The following is a 23,720-nucleotide window of genomic DNA, read 5'->3' as shown; positions in this document are numbered from 1 at the left end:
CTTTAACTAGCTGTGTAAGGTCAAAGGTATTAGTGATCCGTTTGAGGGTTTTCCTACAACACTTGTCTTCATAATTAATGTTAAAATCTCCCATTAAGATTACCTCTTTCCCAAAATCACATTCCCTAAGCATGTTATTAAACTGATCAAAAAACACACTTTTGGTGGAAGGTGGCCTATACATTCCAATGAGGGTAAAAGACATTTGGGGAGACAGTGTAATGTTCAGGCCAATACATTCTAGTTCATTATCACCTGACCACTCAATTTGTTTACATCGGATATGTTCTTTAATATAAATCATCACACCCCCTCCTCTTCCTTCAGTCCTGTCTCTCCTGAAAACATTGTAGCCAGGCACAATCAAAGCAGCAGATGGAGAGTTTCTATGGAGCCATGTCTCTGAGAGGCAGAGAAAGTCAAGGTTGGAGTCTGTGAGTAGATGTTGAATTTGATCACTTTTTGGAATGACACTACGAATGTTCAAGTGCCCCCCTAGTAGTCCCTTGGGCTTAGCTCGTGGGTCCCAGATGACTCGAGAGTGATTGACACATTGAAAAAAGTTAAATTTTCTGTGTTTTCTGACGGCTGGGTTTAGGCCGTTTTGTTTCGTTTTGATTAGGGGCAGTTCGGTAGCGCAATTAACAATCCCTCCCGCCTGCACTGGATGCGGGAAACTAATGAAAACAGCTTGCATACCAGAAGCAGAGTGGGTCAGGGGAGAAAGTTTCACTGGAGGGAGATTACAGGCTGTTGGTGGGGTGAATACACACAATGCTACGCTCAATAAGTCAACTAAATCAAGTCACGCTAGGACCCGTGTTGCTGACCCCTGTGTTGCTGACCCCTGTGTTGCTGACCCCTGTATTGCTGACCCCTGTATTGCTGACCCCCGTATTGCTGACCCCAGTGTTGCTGACCCCGGTTTGACCTCTGCAGCTGTATTTAGATTGTAATCTATTTTTAAATACTGTTATGTGTGTGTGTGTTATGTGTGTTATGTGTGTGTGTGTGTGTGTGTGTCACCTGTTGAGTGGTGGTGGTAACGATCCCCTGTTGGAGGCGGTAGGCCTGCTCCTGGAGGTATTTACGAGTCTCATGGTTCCGGAACAGGTAGTTCTCAATCTGAAGAGAGGAGAGAGCATTACTTTGTCAGGCAGTAGCACAACGGTTATAGCTCATAGCTTTTGTTATCATATGGGTGTGTTAGGTGAATATATGTTATCATTGTTTTTGTACCCAGATAACACAACAAATCCCAATTGGAAAAATAATGATATTGATTGATAGTTCAACCATGGTTCAACAAGGTACTCAGTGTCTTATAGAACCTGATCACCTTGAGCAGGGCGTCCTCAGTCTTCTCAGGGCTGGCTTTAAGAGCTTGACTCACCTTGAGCAGGGTGTCCTCCGTCTTCTCAGGGCTTTAAGAGCTTGACTCACCTTGAGCAGGGCGTCCTCCGTCTTCTCAGGGCTTTAAGAGCTTGACTCACCTTGAGCAGGGCGTCCTCAGTCTTCTCAGGGCTTTAAGAGCCAGACTCACCTTGAGCAGGGCGTCCTCAGTCTTCTCAGGGCTTTAAGAGCCGGACTCACCTTGAGCAGGGCGTCCTCCGTCTTCTCAGGGCTTTAAGAGCCAGACTCACCTTGAGCAGGGCGTCCTCCGTCTTCTCAGGGCTTTAAGAGCTTGACTCACCTTGAGCAGGGCGTCCTCAGTCTTCTCAGGGCCGGCTTTGAGAGCCTGAGACGCATCGATGATGGGGATCGGCATGAACCGGATGGTGAAGTTTCTGTCAAGGAGATGGACGGTCTCATAAATGTAGCATAATTTAAACAGATAGTATAATGTATTTATTCATTACAGCCATATTTAACCATATATTGTCATTAATATTTGATTGCTGTATTCATATTTAAAACAGATATTATGACCCAATTAGTTATAGAAATCTGAATTGGTTTAAAAGCCAGTCATGCTAAATGACTTAAATGTTAAATGTAAATGTAATGAGTTACTCTAATATTCCTGAATATTATAATGTGGCAGTATAGGTTCTAAAATTATTATGTGTGATTATTAATTTGTTTATTTAATTAATAAAGTTAATTATTATGTTACATTATTAATGTGATTCTATCTTCTAGCACTATACATTTAACTGACATTCAACACTTGAATAGGAAAATGGACCCCAAATGTACTTAATTAATGTCACAGAGCAATGCTTTTCTAATGAACCCTCCAGAATAGAAACATTTGCCTCCGCGGCTACAACGACAGACTAGAGCACATCAAGAGAGGCCCACCCGCTGGATGTGTGTGTGTGTGTGTGTGTGTGTGTGTTTGTGTGTGTGTGTGTGTGTCTGTATGGACGTGTTTAACTATATTTGTGGGGACCACATTTTGTTAATCTCCACAAGGTCAAATGCTATTTCTAGAGGGTTTAGGGTTAAGGTTAGAATTAGTGTTAGGGTTAGAATTATGTTTAGGGTTAGGGTTAGGGTTATGAGCTAGGGTTAGGTTTAGGGTTAGGTTTAGGTTTTGGGGTTAAGGTTAAGGTTAGCGTTAGAGTTAGCTGTCACGACTTCCTCCGAAGCTGCCTCCCCTCCTTGTTCGGGCAGGCTTCGGCGTTCGTCGTCACCGGCCTTCCAGCCACTGCCGCTCCTCATCTCATCATTCCATTTGTCTTGTCTTGTCAATTACACACACCTGGTTCATATTCCCCTCATTAGTACGTGTTTAAGTGTTCCCTCTGCCCCCTTGTCCTTGTGGGTGATTGTTCATTGTGAGAATTAGTAGCTCAGTTGAACTCAGTATTTTGTATTGCCGGGGTATTTTCCCCGTGTGCATGTTTGTTCCAGTGTGCCTGTTTTGCGCACTGGACTGGTTACGCTGGATTACGGAATAAACTCTGTATACTGTGATTTACCCTCCTGTGCCTGACTCCTTCAAATCACCCATCACATTAGCGTTAGGGGTTAAGGTTAGGGTTAGCGTTAGCGTTAAAGGTTAGCGTTAGGGGTTAGCGTTAGGGTTAGCGTTAGCGTTAGGGGTTAAGGTTAGCGTTAGCGTTAGGGGTTAAGGTTAGGGTTAGCGTTAGGGGTTAGCGTTAGGGTTAGCGTTAGGGGTTAGCGTTAGTGGTTAGGGGGGAAAATAGGACTTTGAATGGGACTGAATTTTGTGTCCCCACATCTCTCAAGGCTAGTTGTTCAAGACTGTGTGTGTGTGTTTGTGTGTGTGTGTGTGTGTGTGTGTGTGTGTGTGTGTGTGTGTGTGTGTGTGTGTGTGTGTGTGTGTGTGTGTGTGTGAGAGCTCAGCCCTGGCAGCTGACAGAGAGAAGAGCAGGTCTGAAACAAGCCATTTCATCTTGATTGTGACTTGACCTCATAAGTGAGGTTACTGATCCTCTGCAAATGGAAAGTCTGCCCAGAATAGTATATTAATAATCATAGGCGTGGGGGGACCAGAGAGAGAGAGAAAGAGAGATAGAGAGAGAGGGCGAGAGATGGAGGGAAAGAGAGAGAGCGACTGGGACTGAACTGACTGAGTATCTGTCGCTCAGGTGAAGTGCCCCAACGGTAGATTCATTCTTAATCTGTAGTCAGAAAGGCCTCAGTGTGTCACTAAAGGGAATAGTTAAAGACTGAACCTTACACAGCCTCAGGGACCACTAGCTCCTACAGGACCTGATCTAACACAGTCCTCTACATAACTACAACCCCCTTCAAACACGGCTCATATGGGACAATTAGAATATACATCAACTCACTATAGGGTCTCTGATCAACAGTCTCACAACAAGCCAAAGCTCCAGAGACATCTTTGGATTGATATCACTGTTTGGTTAAAGAAAAAAGAGCTGTAAAAACCAACAGTCACTTTGAGAATCTCTTTCTATTTTGTGAGATGCAGCTATACGTCTCTGAGGGATTGCTAAGGAATAGGCCCACATGTTCAGTCAGACGGCCATGTCGTTTCACTATTCCTCAGTGAAATCCCAGCCAGAACAGGTAGCAGACTGAACCTGGTATATTCAGACAGAGGCACAGGTTGGGCCGATGGGAATATGAGGCTGGGGTGAACATAAAGCATATACAGCAGTAATAAACCCAGGGTGTTTACATAAAGATGGTAACTTATCTAGTAAACCCAGGGTGTTTACATAAAGATGGCCACTTATCTAGTAAACCCAGGGTGTTTACATAAAGATGGTCACTTATCTAGTAAACCCAGGGTGTTTACATAAAGATGGTCACTTATCTAGTAAACCCAGGGTGTTTACATAAAGATGGCCAATTATCTAGTAAACCCAGGGTGTTTACATAAAGATGGCCACTTATCTAGTAAACCCAGGGTGTTTACATAAAGATGGTCACTTATCTAGTAAACCCAGGGTGTTTACATAAAGATGGTCACTTATCTAGTAAACCCAGGGTGTTTACATAAAGATGGACACTTATCTAGTAAACCCAGGGTGTTTACATAAAGATGGTCACTTATCTAGTAAACCCAGGGTGTTTACATAAAGATGGCCACTTATCTAGTAAACCCAGGGTGTTTACATAAAGATGGCCAATTATCTAGTAAACCCAGGGTGTTTACATAAAGATGGCCACTTATCTAGTAAACCCAGGGTGTTTATATAAAGATGGTCACTTATCTAGTAAACCCAGGGTGTTTACATAAAGATGGTCACTTATCTAGTAAACCCAGGGTGTTTACATAAAGATGGCCACTTATCTAGTAAACCCAGGGTGTTTACATAAAGATGGCCAATTATCTAGTAAACCCAGGGTGTTTACATAAAGATGGCCACTTATCTAGTAAACCCATGGTGTTTACATAAAGATGGACAATTATCTAGTAAACCCAGGGTGTTTACATTAAGATAGCCACTTATCTCTTATCAATAGATGGAGGACAAACTGAGCTATTTTCTGGATTCAGCTCAGAACGTACTTCACAGCTCCTCATATGAATAGCATAGCATAATGGAGTTCTGTATTGAGGCTGGATGAGTGAGATGGAGGGAGGAGAGGAGACGAGAGGATCTACTGAACCAGATATACTGAAGAGTTTATCTTCTCCCTTTACTCTTCTCTCTCTATCCATCTATCTCTCCTTCTCTCTCTTCCTCTCTCTCCATCTCTCTCCCTCTATATCCCTCTCTCTCTTCCTCTCTCTCTCTCTCTCTCATTATCTCTTTCTCTCATTATCTCTCTCCTCTCTCTCTTTCCATCTCTCCCTCTCTCTCTCTCCCCTTCCCCCTCTCTCTCTCTCTCTCTCTCTCTCTCTCTCTCTCTCTCTGTTTCTCACTCCCTCCCCTCCCCCCTCCTCTCCACCATGCGTACCACAGGGTTCCCCTCCATCCTCATCACAAAGCAGATTACAAATCACCAGCCTCCTCAGATTCATCACAGTGCGGTAGGTAAGCATCAGATTCATCACAGTGCGGTAGGTAAGCATCAGATTCATCACAGTGCGGTAGGTAAGCATCAGATTCATCACAGTGCGGTAGGTAAGCATCCAGCCAGCCAACGCTTATTGTTATGCAGCAATTACAGAATGTAGATGCTATTTAAATGAGGATGAAACAAAGGAGATGCCCAGACACAAAACAGGAGGGCTGTTTTTCACATCACTGAGTGGATCCTAATATCATTCAGATCCTCTCTAAATTCATAGACAGCCAATCACATGGTACCCTATCTGGTGCTTGTCTGCCATTCTTCTCCTCCCCCCCTCTCTCTCTCCTCCCGATTCCCCAACCCTTTCTCCTACTGCATCCTCCACTCTCTCCTCCTCCTGCACTCTTTCTCTCTCTCCTCTCCCCACCCTCTCTCTCTCCTCTCCCCACCCCCTCTCTTCTCTCACCCACCCACCCTCTCTCTTCTCTCTCTCCTCTCCCCCAGCCTCTCTCTCTTCTCTCTCTCTCCTCTCCCCACCCTCTCTCTCCTCTCCCCCACCCTCTCTCTTCTCTCTCTCTCTCCTCTCCCCCAGCCTCTCTCTCTCCTCTCCCCACCCTCTCTCTCCTCTCCCCCACCCTCTCTCTTCTCTCTCTCTCTCCTCTCCCCCAGCCTCTCTCTCTTCTCTCTCTCTCCCCACCCTCTCTCTCCTCTCCCCCAGCCTCTCTCTTCTCTCTCTCTCTCCTCTCCCCCACCCTCTCTCTTATCTCTCTCTCCTCTCCCCCAGCCTCTCTCTTCTCTTCTCTCTCTCCTCTCCCCCACCCTCTCTCTTCTCTCTCTCTCTCTCCTCTCCCCCACCCTCGCTCTTATCTCGCTCTCCTCTCCCCCACCCGCTCTCTTCTCCCTCTCTCTCTCCTCTACCCCAGCCTCTCTCTTCTCTCTCTCTCCTCTCCTCTCTCTCTTCTCCCTCTCTCTCTCCTCTACCCCAGCCTCTCTCTTCTCTCTCTCTCCTCTCCTCTCCTCTCTCTTCTCTCTCTTTCTCCTCTAACCCAGCCCCTCTCTCTCTCTCCCCCACCCTCTCTCTTCTCTTCTCACCTCTCCCCCACCCTCTCTCTTCTCTCTCTCCCCCACCCTCTCTCTTCTCTTCTCACCTCTCCCCCACCCTCTCTCTTCTCTCTCTCCCCCACCCTCGCTCTTCTCTCTCTCTCCCCCACCCTCTCTCTTCTCTCTCTCTCCCACACTCTCTCTTCTCTCTCTCTCCCCCACCCTCTCTCTTCTCTTCTCACCTCTCCCCCACCCTCTCTCTTCTCTCTCTCCTTCACCCTCTCTCTTCTCTTCTCACCTCTCCCCCACCCTCTCTCTTCTCTCTCTCCCCCACCCTCTCTCTTCTCTCTCTCTCCCCCACCCTCTCTCTTCTCTCTCTCTCCCACACTCTCTCTTCTCTCTCTCTCCCCCACCCTCTCTCTTCTCTTCTCACCTCTCCCCCACCCTCTCTCTTCTCTCTCTCCCCCACCCTCTCTCTTCTCTCTCTCTCCCCCACCCTCTCTCTTCTCACCTCTCCCCCACCCTCTCTCTTCTCTCTCTCTCCCCCACCCTCTCTCTTCTCTCTCTCTCCCCCACCCTCTCTCTTCTCTCTCTCTCCCCCACCCTCTCTCTTCTCTCTCTCCCCCACCCTCTCTCTTCTCTCTCTCTCCCCCACCCTCACTCTTCTCTCTCTCTCTCCCCCACCCTCTCTCTTCTCTCTCTCTCCCCCACCCTCTCTCTTCTCTCTTTCTCCCCCACCCTCTCTCTTCTCTCTCTCCCCCACCCTCTCTCTTATCTCTCTCTCTTCTCCCCCACCCTCTCTCTTCTCTCTCTCAACAATAAATATTAACAGTAAACATTACACTCAGAAGTTTCAAAATAATAAAGGCATTTCAAATGTCATATTATTAGGGGTGTAACGATCCATCTACTACATCGATGTATCGATTTATATTCCTATGATCCAACTACATCGATCTGTGCTCGGCGAGTTGGCCTTTTGGACAACATATATCAATCTAACATCGTTTTAAAATGTAATAAATCGATTGTATCGATACTAGGAAATAACCCATTGGATTTAAGCACGTCAGACTTTATATGGATGTTTTTTCTTAGCACTTTTAATGATAAAGGCTTTAAACATTACTCGATTCAGTCTGCCTATCCGTGACGTCATCGCCCCGCGCCAGCAGCAGCGCAAAGGCGCAAAGACAACAAAACATAGCATGGCGGACGACAGAGGAGAAGCCGACGAGCGAGAAATTATCAAGCCACCATTGCGGTCCTTACAAGAAACAGGAATCTAGGAAACTTCACCTGCACTGTCCAGTATCCAGGTATTTATTTCAGTCACACTGGTTGAATTTTTGGCTAAAAGGTTACTGAATCGATTTCAAGTCACTGAATCGTTTCGGATCGTATCGTTCTAAATGAACCAATATCGTCCTTGAATCGTATCGACAACCACGAATCGTGATACAAATCGAATCATTGTTAAAACGAATCGTTACACCCCTACATATTATGTATATATACAGTGTTATAACAATGTGCAAATAGGAAACAAGTACATAAATTTGGGTTGTATTTACAATGGTGTTTGTTCTTCACTGGTTGCCCTTTTCTTGTGGCAACAGGTCACAAATATTGCAGCTGTGATGGCACACTGTGGTTTTTCACCCAGTGGATAAGGGAGTTTATCAAAATTGGGTTTGTTTTCGAATTCTTTGTGGATCGCTGTAATCTGAGGGAAATATGTGTCTCTAATATGGTCTCTCTCTCCCCCACCCTCTCTCTTCTCTCGGTCTCTCCTCTTTCTCTCCTCCTGCACCCTCCACTCTATCTCTTCATCACCCCTCTCCTCTCCCCTACCTCTCTTTCTCCGCTAACCTCCTCTCCTCTCTAACCCCATTCAACCCTCTTTCTCACCCCTGCCAGGGATGAACAGCAGACCAGACCAGACCCAAGGGGAGCAGAGAGGTACACAATAACCACACTGTTTTCTTTCTTCACCACAGCAGCCTACTGTATCATCATTTGTATTCTGGAAGTGTTTTTGGTTATAATAATTCACCACAGTAGGCGACACACACACACACACACACACACACACACTCACACACACACAAACACAAACAAACACACAGAATCCCATTGCTCCTCACTTCTCCAGAGCAGCTGCTACATCCTGAAGACCTTGAGGACTGACGTTGTTCTTATCCCAGATCACCGTCCTGGTAAAAAAGATCAGAAGCATCTATCAATCACATTTCAAACAATCCCACTGTCTTCTATATACAATAACACACTCTAACAGAGAGACAAATCAAACTGTGAGGGAGTCTTCAGAGCACATCTAAAAAAATTATCATAATAATGTATTAATTCAGGACGAGCAAGAGAGGACAAATATTTCATCATCAGTGTGTCTGAGGGAGTCCTCTCCTCACCAAACCATCATCAGTGTGTCTGAGGTAGTCCTCTCCTCACCAAACCATCATCAGTGTGTCTGAGGGAGTCCTCTCCTCACCAAACCATCATCAGTGTGTCTGAGGTAGTCCTCTCCTCACCAAACCATCATCAGTGTGTCTGAGGGAGTCCTCTCCTCACCAAACCATCATCAGTGTGTCTGAGGTAGTCCTCTCCTCACCAAACCATCATCAGTGTGTCTGAGGAGTCCTCTCCTCACCTTAGTTTGCTGTTGATCTGCAGGGCCTTGGCCAGCATCTTGGCCCCCATGTCTCCCATGGCGTTCCCACTGATATCCACCCTGGTCAGACTGGTGTTGCTGCCCAGAGCATTCAGCACAATGGTCAGGTCTGTCTTCAGCTTAGAGTCAGCCAGGGACAGAGACGTCAGGGGCTGCAGGGGGACAGAGGATAATCAATCAATCAATCATTCAATAAATAAATAAATCAAGCAATCATTCATTCAATAAATCAATCACATTTATTTATATAGCCCTTTTTACATCAGCAGTTGCCAGAAAGTGATTTTACAGTAACCCAGCCTAAACCTTAAAGAGCAAGCAGATAAAAAAGCACAGTGGCCAGGACAAACTAGAGAGGAACCAGACTCAGAGGGGACGCCCAAGAAGACTCTGTCTCCACAATGGAACCAGGCTCAAATGGGAGGCCCAAGAAGACTCTGTCTCCATAATAGAACCAGGCTCAAATGGGAGGCCCAAGAAGACTCTGTCTCCACAATGGAACCAGGCTCAAATGGGAGGCCCAAGAAGACTCAGTCTCCACAATGGAACCAGGCTCAGAGGGGAGGCCCAACAAGACTCAGTCTCCACAATGGAACCAGGCTCAAATGGGAGGCCCAAGAAGACTCAGTCTCCACAATGGAACCAGGCTCAGAGGGGAGGCCCAACAAGACTCAGTCTCCACAATGGAACCAGGCTCAAATGGGAGGCCCAAGAAGACTCAGTCTCCACAATGGAACCAGGCTCAGAGGGGAGGCCCAAGAAGACTCAGTCTCCACAATGGAACCAGGCTCAGAGGGGAGGCCCAAGAAGACTCAGTCTCCACAATGGAACCAGGCTCAGAGGGGAGGCCCAAGAAGACTCAGTCTCCACAATGGAACCAGGCTCAGAGGGGAGGCCCAAGAAGACTCAGTCTCCACAATGGAACCAGGCTCAGAGGGGAGGCCCAACAAGACTCAGTCTACACAATTCTAATCTATGCTCCCATGTGAAAAAGAAACTGAAAGTTATTTTTCTTGCTAGACTCTTTCTCTTTGATAGTTGTCTTGACTTTGAACTAAGAAAAAGTAAAACGTAAGAAAACCGACTTCACTTCACAAAGCAACTACATTATTGGCCCAATGTCACACCTTTTACAGCTTGGTAGCTCAGTCCTTCATCCCTATGAGTTTGATCTTACTAAACTAAGTCCAGAGACTCAGCACCTCTCAGCAGGGATATCAATTCAGATAGGATTATTTTTGCCTGACATTTCACATTTTCGGGATTTTCCTGGACATAATAAATTAAATGGGTGCCTCAGATACCCAAATGCAAAGCTTACAACTGGGATGAAATGCAGACAGATTTAAAAGGAACAGCGTCGATATCAAAGCTAACATCAATACTTTAAACATCCCATCTCTGCTCAGACTGACTAGATTTGAAACCATTTTGTCCGTCCGTTTTGACTGGCTACTAAAAGACCTTGGCCAGAGAGATTATAGCCACAGTTCAAACAGCTGACTGAAGAATTGCTTAGTATCCAGCTGTTTTGGTAGAGGGGGAGAGTGAGACGGGGGGGGGGGGGACAGGTGGGGAGCAGACATCAAAAGCTGTGTTATGCTGACTTTGTTCTGTCTGGTTCAGAGTTAAACTACTAACCCTGTTCTGTCTGGTTCAGAGTTAAACTACTGACCCTGTTCTGTCTGGTTCAGAGTTAAACTTCTGACCCTGTTCTGTCTGGTTCAGAGTTAAACTACTGACCCTGTTCTGTCTGGTTCAGAGTTAAACTACTGACCCTGTTCTGTCTGGTTCAGAGTTAAACGACTGACCCTGTTCTGTCTGGTTCAGAGTTAAACTACTGACCCTGTTCTGTCTGGTTCAGAGTTAAACTACTGACCCTGTTCTGTCTGGTTCAGAGTTAAACTTCTGACCCTGTTCTGTCTGGTTCAGAGTTAAACTACTGATCATGTTCTGTCTGGTTCAGAGTTAAACTACTGACCATGTTCTGTCTGGTTCAGAGTTAAAGTACTGACCATGTTCTGTCTGGTTCAGAGTTAAACTACTGACCATGTTCTGTCTGGTTCAGAGTTAAACTACTGACCATGTTCTGTCTGGTTCAGAGTTAAACTACTGACCATGTTCTGTCTGGTTCAGAGTTAAACTACTGACCATGTTCTGTCTGGTTCAGAGTTAAACTACTGACCATGTTCTGTCTGGTTCAGAGTTAAACTACTGACCATGTTCTGTCTGGTTCAGAGTTAAACTACTGACCATGTTCTGTCTGGTTCAGAGTTAAACTACTGACCATGTTCTGTCTGGTTCAGAGTTAAACTACTGACCATGTTCTGTCTGGTTCAGAGTTAAACTACTTATTCTTTCATAACATCTTTGGTCTGGTTCAAATCCAGGCATCCAGACTACTGCTGCACTGTAACGTACACTACCCTACGTATGTATTTGGACAGTGACGTTAAAACGTTACATTTGGCTTTATACTCCAGAATTTTGGGATTTGAGATCAAATGTTTTATATGAGGCGACAGTACAGAATGTCACATTTTATTTTGGGGTATTTTCATACATATCTGTTTTACCGTTTAGAAATCAATGCACTTTATGTATTTCGTCCCCCCATTTGAAGGTTTCATAAGTATTTGGACAAATGTATTATAGTGTATTACATTTTGGCAAAAGTTTATTATTTGGTCCCATATTCCTAGCACACAATGACTACATGGATAATCGTGGTAGCGCACCCCCGCCCCCATCAACAAAGTGTTAGGTCTCAAATTCAGAAGACAGTGTGTGAGAGCAGAGGCATCTTTGAATTAGTTCTGTGGAAAATAATATTTAATCAGTGGAGGAACATCCTCCTCAGTGAATTTCAGAAACATTTAAATTTTTTGCAGACGCTCTTATCCAGGAGAAATTAGGGTTAAGTGCCTTGCTCAAGGGCACATCGACAGATTTTTCACCTAGCCGACTCGGGGATTAGAACCAGCAACCTTTCGGTTTCTGGCACAATGCTCTTAACCACTAAGCTACCTGCCGCCCCAAATAGTGAAACATTAAAACAGTTATCCTTTTTAGATAAAACTATACTAAATATAATCACATCACCAAATAATTGATTAAAACACACTGTTTTACAATGAAGGTCTACAGTAGCCTCAGCAGCACTCTGTAGGGTGGTACCATGGTGTAGCTGGAGGACAACTAGCTTCTGTCCTCCTCTGGGTACACTGACTTCAATACAAAACCTAGGAGGCTCGTGGTTCTCACTCCTTTCCATAAACTTACACAGTAATTATGACAACTTCAACCTATCAGAGCTCTTGCAGCATGAACTGACATGTTGCCCACCCAATCAAAGGATCAGAGAATTAATCTAGTACTGAAAGCATAAGCTACAGCTAGCTAGCACTGCAGTGCATAAAATGTGGTGAGTAGTTGACTCAAAGAGAGAGAAATAAAATAGTTGAACAGTTTTGAACAAACTTAATTTCTTCCAAAATTAAGGAGAAGCAAGAGAGAGAGAAATAGATCGCTATATTTCGTAGTATATTTTTTTCACTTTCACTTTCACTTACTTAGCTAGCATCGAATGCAGCTAGCTAGTTTAGCCTACTCAAACACCCGGCTCAAACAGAGAGGGATGCTATGTTAGCTAGCTGGCTATGGCTATCCAACACTGGAACTCTTTCAAGTCAAGGTAAGCTTTTGGTTTTATTCATTTATTGCCACCGGGGCCCGCCAGTGTAACTACTAAACTGCTTGCTGACTGTACACTGTACTGCATGGTTGTAGCGGGTTTACTAACACTTTCGTTCGATTAGTTCTAGCTGACTATGATGTACAACGATGTATGCTGTGTGTAGCGGTTTGGTATTTGGTGTTTTATTAGGATCCCCATTAGCTGTTGCAAAAGCAGCAGCTACTCTTCCTGGGGTCCACACAAAACATTTACATTTTAGTCATTTAGCAGACGCTCTTATCCAGAGCAACTTACAGTTAGTGAGTGCATACATATTTTTTTTATTTTTCATACTGGCCCCCTGTGGGAATCGAACCCACAACACTGGCGTTGCAAACGCCATGCTCTACCAACTGAGCTACATCCCTGCCGGCCATTCCCTCCCCTACCCTGGACGACGCTGGGCCAATTGTGCACCGCCCCATGGGTCTCCCGGTCACGGCCGGCTACGACAGAGCCTGGATTCGACCCAGGATCTCTAGTGGCACAGCTAGCACTGCGATGCAGTGCCTTAGACCACTGCGCCACTCGGGAGGTACATAACATAATACAGAACATTAATAGACAAGAACAGCTCAAGGACAGAACTACATAAAACCATTTTTTAAAGGCACACATAGCCTACATATCAATACATACACACAAACTATCTAGGTCAAATAGCGGTCATGATATGAAGGTTTAGCTTGAAATGTTTTTTTTCGCCTGGTCACAGACAGCTGATGTGTTGTGAACTGAAGTCCACAAGCAAAGGGAAAAGTTGAGAGGAGGCGAGCACGTAGATAGATGTAAGAAGGAATTATATATACGTGCTGCTTGTATGTGGCTGCTATGAAAGTGAACTGTGTTTGCTTGTGATCAGGGGTGTATTCATTGCGCTGAATCTGTTGAAAAACATTTCTTAAACGGAAGGAAACGGGGATAAACATACCTGAATTTGTCCAATAAAACTCAAGTTTGCAACTGTTGGACTAATGATTACACCCTAGATCAGCTAGATGCGGGCAAGAGTGTGCAAGGTGGTATTGAATGTGTCACTGTCTGTCACCTTGATTACTCAAATTTTTCTTGACCAGTGCACCTACGTTGTAAACTTTCCTTCATGGGCTAGGTTGTAGCAACCTCATGATGGGTACAGGGAAAACTTGAGTATCATGTAGTAGCCTAAACCTATCAATGTTACATTGAGCTGGGTGAATGGAATATGAATGAGTCATCCAATATGCTGTAATAGAAATAAGGCCATGTTAAAATAAAGAAATTATCCTCCCTCATCTTAAACGATCGCCACTGTATTACATGTACATTTAAAAATAAAAAAATTTATCCCATAAATCAGGATTCGCACAGACAGTGGCAAGTTACATTCAAGTACTTTCAAGTACTTTTTCAAGCACTAATATCTATTTTCAAGTACCATCATTTTGTAATAGTTCATTATTATGCCATTGTTTCTAGTCGCCACCAGGTGGCAGTATATCGCCATGACCTCATGAGAGAAAAAAAACTAACTTAGTATTCATCACTACCTTACAAGTTCTACTCAAAAAATACTTTGTTTCACTACTTAATTACCACATACATGAGTGTTAAGTCAATACTAATGATGTTGTAATTTGAGTAGTGATGAGAAGAGATTTGGGACATGCCTACTGGAGAACACATATTTCCTACAACATTCGGAGAGTACGACCCTGCCTTACACAGGAAGCGGCACAGGTCCTAATCCAGGCACTTGTCATCTCCCGTCTGGACTACTGCAACTCGCTGTTGGCTGGCCTCCCTGCCTGTGCCATTAAACCCCTACAACTCATCCAGAATGCCGCAGCCCGTCTGGTGTTCAACCTTCCCAAGTTCTCTCACGTCACCCCCCTCCTCCGCACACTCCACTGGCTTCCAGTTGAAGCTCGCATCCGCTACAAGACCATGGTGCTTGCCTATGGAGCAGTGAGGGGAACGGCACCTCTGTACCTTCGGGCTCTGATCAGTCCCTACACCCAAACGAGGGCATTGCGTTCATCCACCTCTGGCCTGCTGGCTCCCCTTCCTCTGCGGAAGCATAGTTCCCGCTCAGCCCAGTCAAAACTGTTCGCTGCTCTGGCACCCCAATGGTGGAACAAGCTCCCTCACGACGCCAGGACAGCGGAGTCACTCACCACCTTCCGGAGACATTTGAAACCCCACCTCTTTAAGGAATACCTGGGATAGGATAAAGTAATCCTTCTACCCCCCCCCCCCCCCAAAAAAAATTGTAAAGTGGTTATCCCACTGGCTATAGGGTGAACGCACCAATTGGTGAGTCGCTCTGGATAAGAGCGTCTGCTAAATGACGTAAATGTGCCCTTGAGCAAGGCACTTAACCCTAATTGCTCCTGTAAGTCGCTCTGGATAAGAGCGTCTGCTAAATGACTAAAATGTAAATGTAAATGTCCTATTTGCATTACTATACAATTCCAGCTTAATGACTGTGTTTTTATTGGGCATTTGGGAATCTAGTACTTAATAGCTACAAAAAAGCGTCTTGCTTCCGACTGGCAGCTTTAGTGTCGCCTGTCGGGAGAGGGGGGTGGGGGCTGTGTGAAGAAAACGGCACGTGAACGACCACCAGAACGGCAGGTGCACGGCTGCCGCTTGATGAAGTGGAATATCGCGGGAGGCCCTTGGCAAAAAAAAAGCTCTGGAGGTTGCGCCAGCGCAGGATGCAGCGTTGTGTCTTTTCCCCTTCATGTGGCTCTTCAGAGCCGATCCATGCTCGCAATGTCAAAGTCTGATGCATTTTTTGCACCTTACACAGTGTGGGAATGGTTGGGTCCAGTGGTTGGCATGGTGATGTAGTGGTAAAAAAAGGTGGGTAAACTACACTGAACAAAAATATAAAACGCAACATGTAAAGTGTTGGTCCATCCCCCCGAAAAAAAAAAAAAAAAAAAAAAAGTGTTGGTCCCATGTTTTATGAGCTGAAATAAAAGATCCCAGAAATGTTCCATACTCACAAAAGGCAGGATTGAATCTAAACGATATGACGTTTGACGGCGCCTAAATCAGTCAGTTCTGTACCTGCATGGCTGAGTGGCAGTGTGGGTGGAATGAGCCTGGCAACCAGAGCGCGAAACACGTGAGGAAATAAAACTCTGTAGTCCGCCTGGAAATTAATTCGCAAGACCAATACAATTTTCTAATATTGTATTTGATATACATATATAAAACATATTTGATCATTATCTGTTCTCCTTAATTCAAGTACTTTTCAACTTGAGAAAAGGTCTGATTTTCAAGGTACTCCAGTACTTGAATTTCAGAGTGCCAAATTCAAGTACTTTAAGCACCTCAAGTACCTTGTGGGAACCCTGATAAATTGATCAAATTGAGGGGGCACTTCAATGTCCCCTTCCAGACCTGCCTGTATTCCCACACAGAAACGTGGAACACAGGCAGGGCTGGAAGGAGACAACTCTGGGGAGGTCGGCTACACTCAGTAGGGTCTAGGGTTGCAAAAATGTCAGTGACTTGCCAAAATGTCTCACCCTACACTCATAGAAAAAAGGGTTCCAAAAGGGTTCTTCGGCTGTTCCCATAGGAGAACCCTTTTTGGTTCCAGGTAGAACCCTTTTTAGTTCCAGATAGAACTGTTTTGGGTTTCTACTGTGGAAAGGGTTCTACATGGAACCCCAAAGGGTTCTAACTGGAACCAAAAAGGTTCTACCTGGAACCAAAAATAAATATTTAAAGGGTTCTCCTATGGGGACAGCCGAAGAACCCTTTTAGGTTCTAGATAGCACCTTTTTTTCTAAGAGTGTATGGGCCCTGGTCAAAAGTAGTGCACTATCAAGGGAACAGGGATTTGGGATGCATCCAAAAACAGGACATTTACTGTCTATCGCTATGGTTCTCTCTGTGTAGGCACACAGAATACTAAGATTATGTAACATTCATTGAAATTAAACTCCTTGATTTCTACCTCTCTATAACAAGAAACCAAACCCGCCTTCTACCAACATTTCATTGTATGTGTTGTGTTTCGGTGTAGTAGTCTAAACAAGGCCTACAATGAACTACAGACAGTTTGTTGCTGAAAGTAGAAAGAAAGTTAGAAATCCTCCCCAGTGAGATTCACTGTCTTGTCTTTCCTCTCATGTTTTCTCTAGCCTCACTGGAGACATACTGTTTATTTCTGTTTCCCTTCCTCATACTGTCTGGCACTGGGAGCCATGCCAGAGGGGAGAGGAGATATCAGAGAGATATCACAAACCCTAAACCATCTCTGCCCAGTCTGCCAAGAAGCCAACCCAGATCTCTTTATGTGGACCTGACATGCAATGCAGTAATATAAATTCAGAGCGGTTACATCTCTCACTCTGCCCTCCACAGTGTGAGGCTGCGTCCCAAATAGCACCTTATTCTAGGGAATGGGTCAAAAGTGATGCACTATATAGGGAACCATTTAGGATGGATAGTATAACATTTTAATTTTAGTCATTTAGCAGACGCTCTTATCCAGAGCAATTAGGGTTAAGTGCCTTGCTCAAGGGCACATCAACCGATTTTTCACCTAGTCAGCTCAGGGATTTGAACTAGCAACCTTTTGGTTCCTGGCCCAACAATCTTAACTGCTAGGCTACCTGTCCCAACATGCCATGTTTCTGAGCAGCGGTAAGGTCACACTAATCTAAACGGCCACCGTTCAGACAGATGGAATGCCTGCTGTTATAGAAAACATGTTCATCCCACCAGCACAGAGCCCATGCAGTCTGTGTCAGAGAAACTGTATCTGTCTGATCCACAGCCTCTCTCTGCTACTGTAGCACTCTGAGGGGATGGGAGGGGATCCATCCATCACTCCTCCTCCTCCATCCATCCATCACGCCTCCTCCTCTATCCATCCATCAAACTCCCTCGTTCTCCTGCTCCAGACACTCCATCTCTGCTCTGCCACGCTAGCTCACAGACAGGAGAAACCCTGTGTGTGTGTGTGTGTGTGTGTGTGTGTGTGTGTGTTTGTGTGTTAATAGGTGCACGCATGCGCACATGTGCGTAGCCCTGCAGTCTAGCCCCTCTGCTACAGATTCCCACCACAGCCCAGCCTGCCTCTCAGACACACGCCACCTGCACTGTCAGATAACACACCAGGCCTACAACATCATCCCCCCCCCCACCACCACCACTACTAACCCCCTCTCCCTCCACCCCAGACACAGTGATTCTACCCCCACCACCAACCCCCTCTCTCTCCACCCCAGACACAGTGATTCTACCCCACCACCACCAACCCCCTCTCCCTCCACCCCAGACACAGTGATTCTACCCCCACCACCAACCCCTCTCCCTCCACCCCAGACACAGTGATTCTACCCCCACTACTAACCCCCTCTCTCTCCACCCCAGACACAGTGATTCTACCCCACCAACACCAACCCCCTCTCCCTCCACCCCAGACACAGTGATTCTACCCCCACCACCAACCCCTCTCCCTCCACCCCAGACACAGTGATTCTACCCCCACTACTAACCCCCTCTCTCTCCACCCCAGACACAGTGATTCTACCCCACCAACACCAACCCCCTCTCCCTCCACCCCAGACACAGTGATTCTAGCCCCACTACTAACCCCCTCTCCCTCCACCCCAGACACAGTGATTCTACTCCAACTACTAACCCCCTCTCTCTCCACCCCAGACACAGTGATTCTACCCCACCAACACCAACCCCCTCTCCCTCCACCCCAGACACAGTGATTCTACCCCCACCACCAACCCCTCTCCCTCCACCCCAGACACAGTGATTCTACCCCCACTACTAACCCCCTCTCTCTCCACCCCAGACACAGTGATTCTACCCCACCAACACCAACCCCCTCTCCCTCCACCCCAGACACAGTGATTCTAGCCCCACTACTAACCCCCTCTCCCTCCACCCCAGACACAGTGATTCTACTCCAACTACTAACCCCCTCTCTCTCCACCCCAGACACAGTGATTCTACCCCACCAACACCAACCCCCTCTCCCTCCATCCCAGACACAGTGATTCTACCCCCACTACTAACCCCCTCTCCCTCCACCCCAGACACAGTGATTCTACCCCCACTACTAACCCCCTCTCCCACCACCCCAGACACAGTGATTCTACCCCCACTACTAACCCCCTCTCCCTCCACCCCAGACACAGTGATTCTACCCCCACTACTAACCCCCTCTCCCACCACCCCAGACACAGTGATTCTACCCCCACTACTAACCCCCTCTCCCTCCACCCCAGACACAGTGATTCTACCCCCACTACTAACCCCCTCTCCCTCCACCCCAGACACAGTGATTCTACCCCCACTACTAACCCCCTCTCCACCCACCCCAGACCCAGTGATTCAGCAGAGATATAGAATAACACCATCCATCTCCCTTGTAGGCAGGGCCAGCCCAGGCTGATAGAGGGATGACAGGGATAATACTCAGAGGAAGACTGGGATTTACAGTAATATGTACATAGATTATCCAGAGATGAAACATGCCGTAATGTATTATTTTGCCTTTATTTAAAGGCCCAGTGCAGTTAAAAACGTGATTTTCCTGTGTTTTATAAATACAGTGCCTTCGGAAAATCTACACACAATACCCCATAATGACAAAGCAAAAACATGTTTTTAGAAATTCTTGCAAAAGTATTACAAATAAAAAACAGAAATACCTTATTTACATAAGTATTCAGCCCCTTTGCTATGAGACTCGAAATTGAGCTCAGGTGCATGCTGTTTCCACTGATCATCCTTGAGATGTTTCTACAACTTGGAGTCCACCTGTGGTAAATTCAATTGATTGGACATGATTTGGAAAGGCACACACCTGTCTATACAAGGTCCCACGGTTGACAATGCATGTCAGAGCAAAAACCAAGCCATGAGGTCGAAGGAATTGTCCGTAGAGCTCCGAGACCGGATTGTGTCGAGGCACAGATCTGGGGAAGGGTACCAAAAAATGTCTGCATTATTGAAGGTCCCCAAGAACACAGTGGCCTCCATCATTCTTAAATGGAAGATGTTTGGAACCACCAAGACTCTTCCTAGAGCTGACCGCCCGGCCAAACTGAGCAATCGGTGGAGAAGGGCCTTGGTCAGGGAGGTGACCAAGAACCTGATGGTCACTCTGACAGAGCTCTAGAGTTCCTCTGTGGAGATGGGAGAACCTTCCAGAAGGACAATCTTCTCTGCAGCACTCCACCAATCAGGCCTTTATGGTAGAGTGGCCAGACGGAAGCCACTCCTTAGTAAAAGACACATGACAGCCCACTTAGTCTGCCAAAAGGCACCTAAAGACTCTCAGACCATGAGAAACAAGATTGAACTCTTTGGGCTGAATGCCAAGCGTCACGCCTGGAGGAAACCTGACCCCATCCCTACGGTGAAGCATGGTGGTGGCAGCATCGTGCTGTGGGGATGTTTTTCAGCGGCAGGGACTGGGAGACTAGTCAGGATCGAGGCAAAGATGAACAGAGCAAAGTACAGAGAGATCCTTGATGAAAACCTGCTCCAGAGCGCTCAGGACCTCAGACTGGGGCGAAGGTTCACCTTCCAACAGGACAACGACCCTAAGCACACAGCCAAGACAACGCAGGAGTGGCTTCGGGACATCCAACCTGACAGAGCTTGAGAGGATCTGCAGAGAAGAATCTGAGAAACTCCCCAAATACATGTGTGCCAAGCTTGTAGCGTCATACCCAAGAAGACTCAATGCTGTAATCGCTGCCAAAGGTGCTTCAACAAAGTACTGAGTAAAGGGTCTGAATACTTATGTAAATGTGATATTTAATTTTAATTTTTTATAAATTAGCAAACATTTCTAAAAACCTGTTTTTGTTTTGTCATTATGGGGTATTGTGTGTAGATTGATGAGGGAAAAAAACTATTTAATCAATTTTAGAACAAGGCTGTAACGTAACAAAATTTGGAAAAAGTCAAGGGGTCTGAATACTTTCCCAAGGCATTGTATTTCCACACTATGAGGTTGGAATAATACTGTGAAATTGTGAAAATTATGATAATGCCCTTTTTAGTGTAAAAGCTTTTTGAGTTTTGGCCTGCCTGGTGACATCACTAGGCTGTAAATTAGTTAATAGACCAATAAGAAAGAGAGTTCCAAACCTCTCTGCCAATAACAGCTAGTTTTCAGTTTTCTCTTCCCCACTCAGACCACTCCCAGACAGTCCAGCAAAAATCTTGCCTGAAAAATTGCTCTTTGCTAAAAAGCTATTTTTGTTTATTTTTGACTATTTTAATTGAAAACAATCACAGTAAGGTTCTTATTTTTTTACCCAGAAATGATTTGATATTGACATAAAAAACGTCTGCATTGGACCTTTAACCATGTTAGTCTCGTTGAGCAGCGACACATCAGTTTCTGATAGTAATACTTGCTACTGTAACCTTGCAGGTGAATTAAGTGGTTGACTAGGAAAGACACAAAGGGTTTCTCTGATAATGATATTCAACTCATACTGATTGAAAACTCACCGATTCCTCTTCCTGAATCATATGAACCAGGTTGTCCAAGACAGGGGCAAGATGTCTGAGAAAGAAAGAGAACAGATAATCAGGTTAATATAGACGAAAAACAATGACAATATGGCGTCACAATGGTGTGTAACCGTATGTGTGTATGTTAAGTGTCTGGGATGTGTTGTGTGAATGCTTCCATCTCCAGCCAGACAGTAAGGATATTGGTCATGACCCAGCCCTCCCGCCGGTGCTAGCCTAGCCCCCCCCCCCTAGTCTTACTTGGACTTGATGTTGTTGAAATTCTTCCCCAGTGAGAGGTGTCGGATGGATCGGTTCTTGGCCAGCCACACCAGCAGAGTGGACAGGTCAGAGTCCAGACCTGGAGGAAACAGAAACTAATCAACTAAAAAGGCATTTTGGGAGCCAAAGCAGTAACACACCTGATTTAACGAATCAGCTAATCATAGTCTTTAAATAAATTATTGTATTAGTCGAGTCAGCTAATCATAGTCTTTAAATAAATTATTGTATTAGTCGAGTCAGCTGTGCTACTGGTTTGTTGGGCTGGAGCAAAAGCCTGCACCCAGCCACCCACACAACCCTTTATACCCAGCCACCCACACAACCCTTTACACCCAGCCACCCACACAACCCTTTGGATATCACTGCTTTATAACCAGCCAGTCACACAACCCTTTGGACATCACTGCTTACACCCAGTCACCCACACAACCCTTTGGATATCACTGCTTTATAACCAGCCAGTCACACAACCCTTTGGACATCACTGCTTACACCCAGCCACCCACACAACCCTTTGGATATCACTGCTTTATAACCAGCCACCCACACAACCCTTTGGATATCACTGCTTTATAACCAGCCAGTCACACAACCCTTTGGACATCACTGCTTTATACTGTATCAACTGCATTCCCTTGTCTTGTTTCACCATTGTCAAAGATATCCAGACTGGAGATGTTGTCTTAACATTAGAGATATACAGTGAGGGAAAGAAGTATTTGATCCCCTGCTGATTTTGTACGTTTGCCCACTGACAAAGAAATGATCAGTCTATAATTTTAATGGTAGGTTTATTTGAGCAGTGAGAGACAGAATAACAACAAAAAAATCCAGAAAAACGCATGTCAAAAATTTTGTAAATTGATTTGCATTTTAATGAGAGAAATAAGTATTTGACCCCTCTGCAAAACATGACTTAATACTTGGTGGCAAAACCCTTGTTGGCAATCACAGAGGTCAGACGTTTCTTGTAGTTGGCCACCAGGTTTGCACACATCTCAGGAGGGATTTTGTCCCACTCCTCTGCAGATCTTCTCCAAGTCATTAAGGTTTCGAGGCTGACATTTGGCAACTCGACAGATTTTCTATGGGATTAAGGTCTGGCTAGGCCACTCCAGGACCTTAATGTGCTTCTTCTTGAGCCACTCCTTTGTTGCCTTGGCCGTGTGTTTTGGGTCAATGTCATGCTGGAATACCCATCCACGACCCATTTTCAATGCCCTGGCTGAGGGAAGGAGGTTCTCACCCAAGATTTGACGGTACATGGCCCCGTCCATCGTCCCTTTGATGCGGTGAAGTTGTCCTGTCCCCTTAGCAGAAAAACACCCCCAAAGCATAATGTTTCCACCTCCATGTTTGACGGTGGGGATGGTGTTCTTGGGGTCATAGGCAGCATTCCTCCTCCTCCAAACATGGCGAGTTGAGTTGATGCCAAAGAGCTCAATTTTAGTCTCATCTGACCACAACACTTTCACCCAGTTCTCCTCTGAATCATTCAGATGTTCATTGGCAAACTTCAGACGGGCATGTATATGTGCTTTCTTGAGCAGGGGGACCTTGCGGGCGCTGCAGGATTTCAGTCCTTCACGGCGTAGTGTGTTACCAATTGTTTTCTTGGTGACTATGGTCCCAGCTGCCTTGAGATCATTGACAAGATCCTACCGTGTAGTTCTGGGCTGATTCCTCACCGTTCTCATGATCATTGCAACTCCACGAGGTGAGATCTTGCATGGAGCCCCAGGCCGAGGGAGATTGACAGTTCTTTTGTGTTTCTTCCATTTGCGAATAATCGCACCAACTGTTGTCACCTTCTCACCAAGCTGCTTGGCGATGGTCTTGTAGCCCATTCCAGCCTTGTGTAGGTCTACAATCTTGTCCCTGACATCCTTGGAGAGCTCTTTGGTCTTGGCCATGGTGGAGAGTTTGGAATCTGATTGATTGATTGCTTCTGTGGACAGGTGTCTTTTATACAGGTAACAAACTGAGATTAGGAGCACTCCCTTTAAGAGTGTGCTCCTAATCTCAGCTCGTTACCTATATAAAAGACACCTGGGAGCC

At 45.7% G+C, this 23,720-nt stretch overlaps 1 protein-coding gene across 1 annotated transcript in view; it reads right to left on the bottom strand.

Annotated features, from left to right (window-relative positions):
* The window catches only part of LOC311139268 (F-actin-uncapping protein LRRC16A-like), a gene marked incomplete at its 5' end in the record, with an annotated part of 109,468 nt that overhangs the window by 59,124 nt on the left and 26,624 nt on the right, over positions 1 to 23,720 (bottom strand). The window contains 6 exons of the mRNA XM_084174157.1: positions 1,027 to 1,125; positions 1,694 to 1,787; positions 8,595 to 8,663; positions 9,119 to 9,291; positions 21,375 to 21,429; positions 21,639 to 21,738. Coding sequence (XP_084030283.1) covers positions 1,027 to 1,125; positions 1,694 to 1,787; positions 8,595 to 8,663; positions 9,119 to 9,291; positions 21,375 to 21,429; positions 21,639 to 21,738 — 590 coding nt within the window. The remainder of the gene's footprint in view (positions 1 to 1,026; positions 1,126 to 1,693; positions 1,788 to 8,594; positions 8,664 to 9,118; positions 9,292 to 21,374; positions 21,430 to 21,638; positions 21,739 to 23,720) is intronic.

The sequence above is a fragment of the Coregonus lavaretus genome (assembly GCF_964263955.1).
Source record: "Coregonus lavaretus genome assembly, chromosome: 13".
NCBI classification, from domain to species: Eukaryota; Metazoa; Chordata; class Actinopteri; order Salmoniformes; family Salmonidae; genus Coregonus; species Coregonus lavaretus.
Note: the sequence above shows the minus strand (reverse complement) of the source record. Positions and strands in the feature narration are given on the sequence as shown.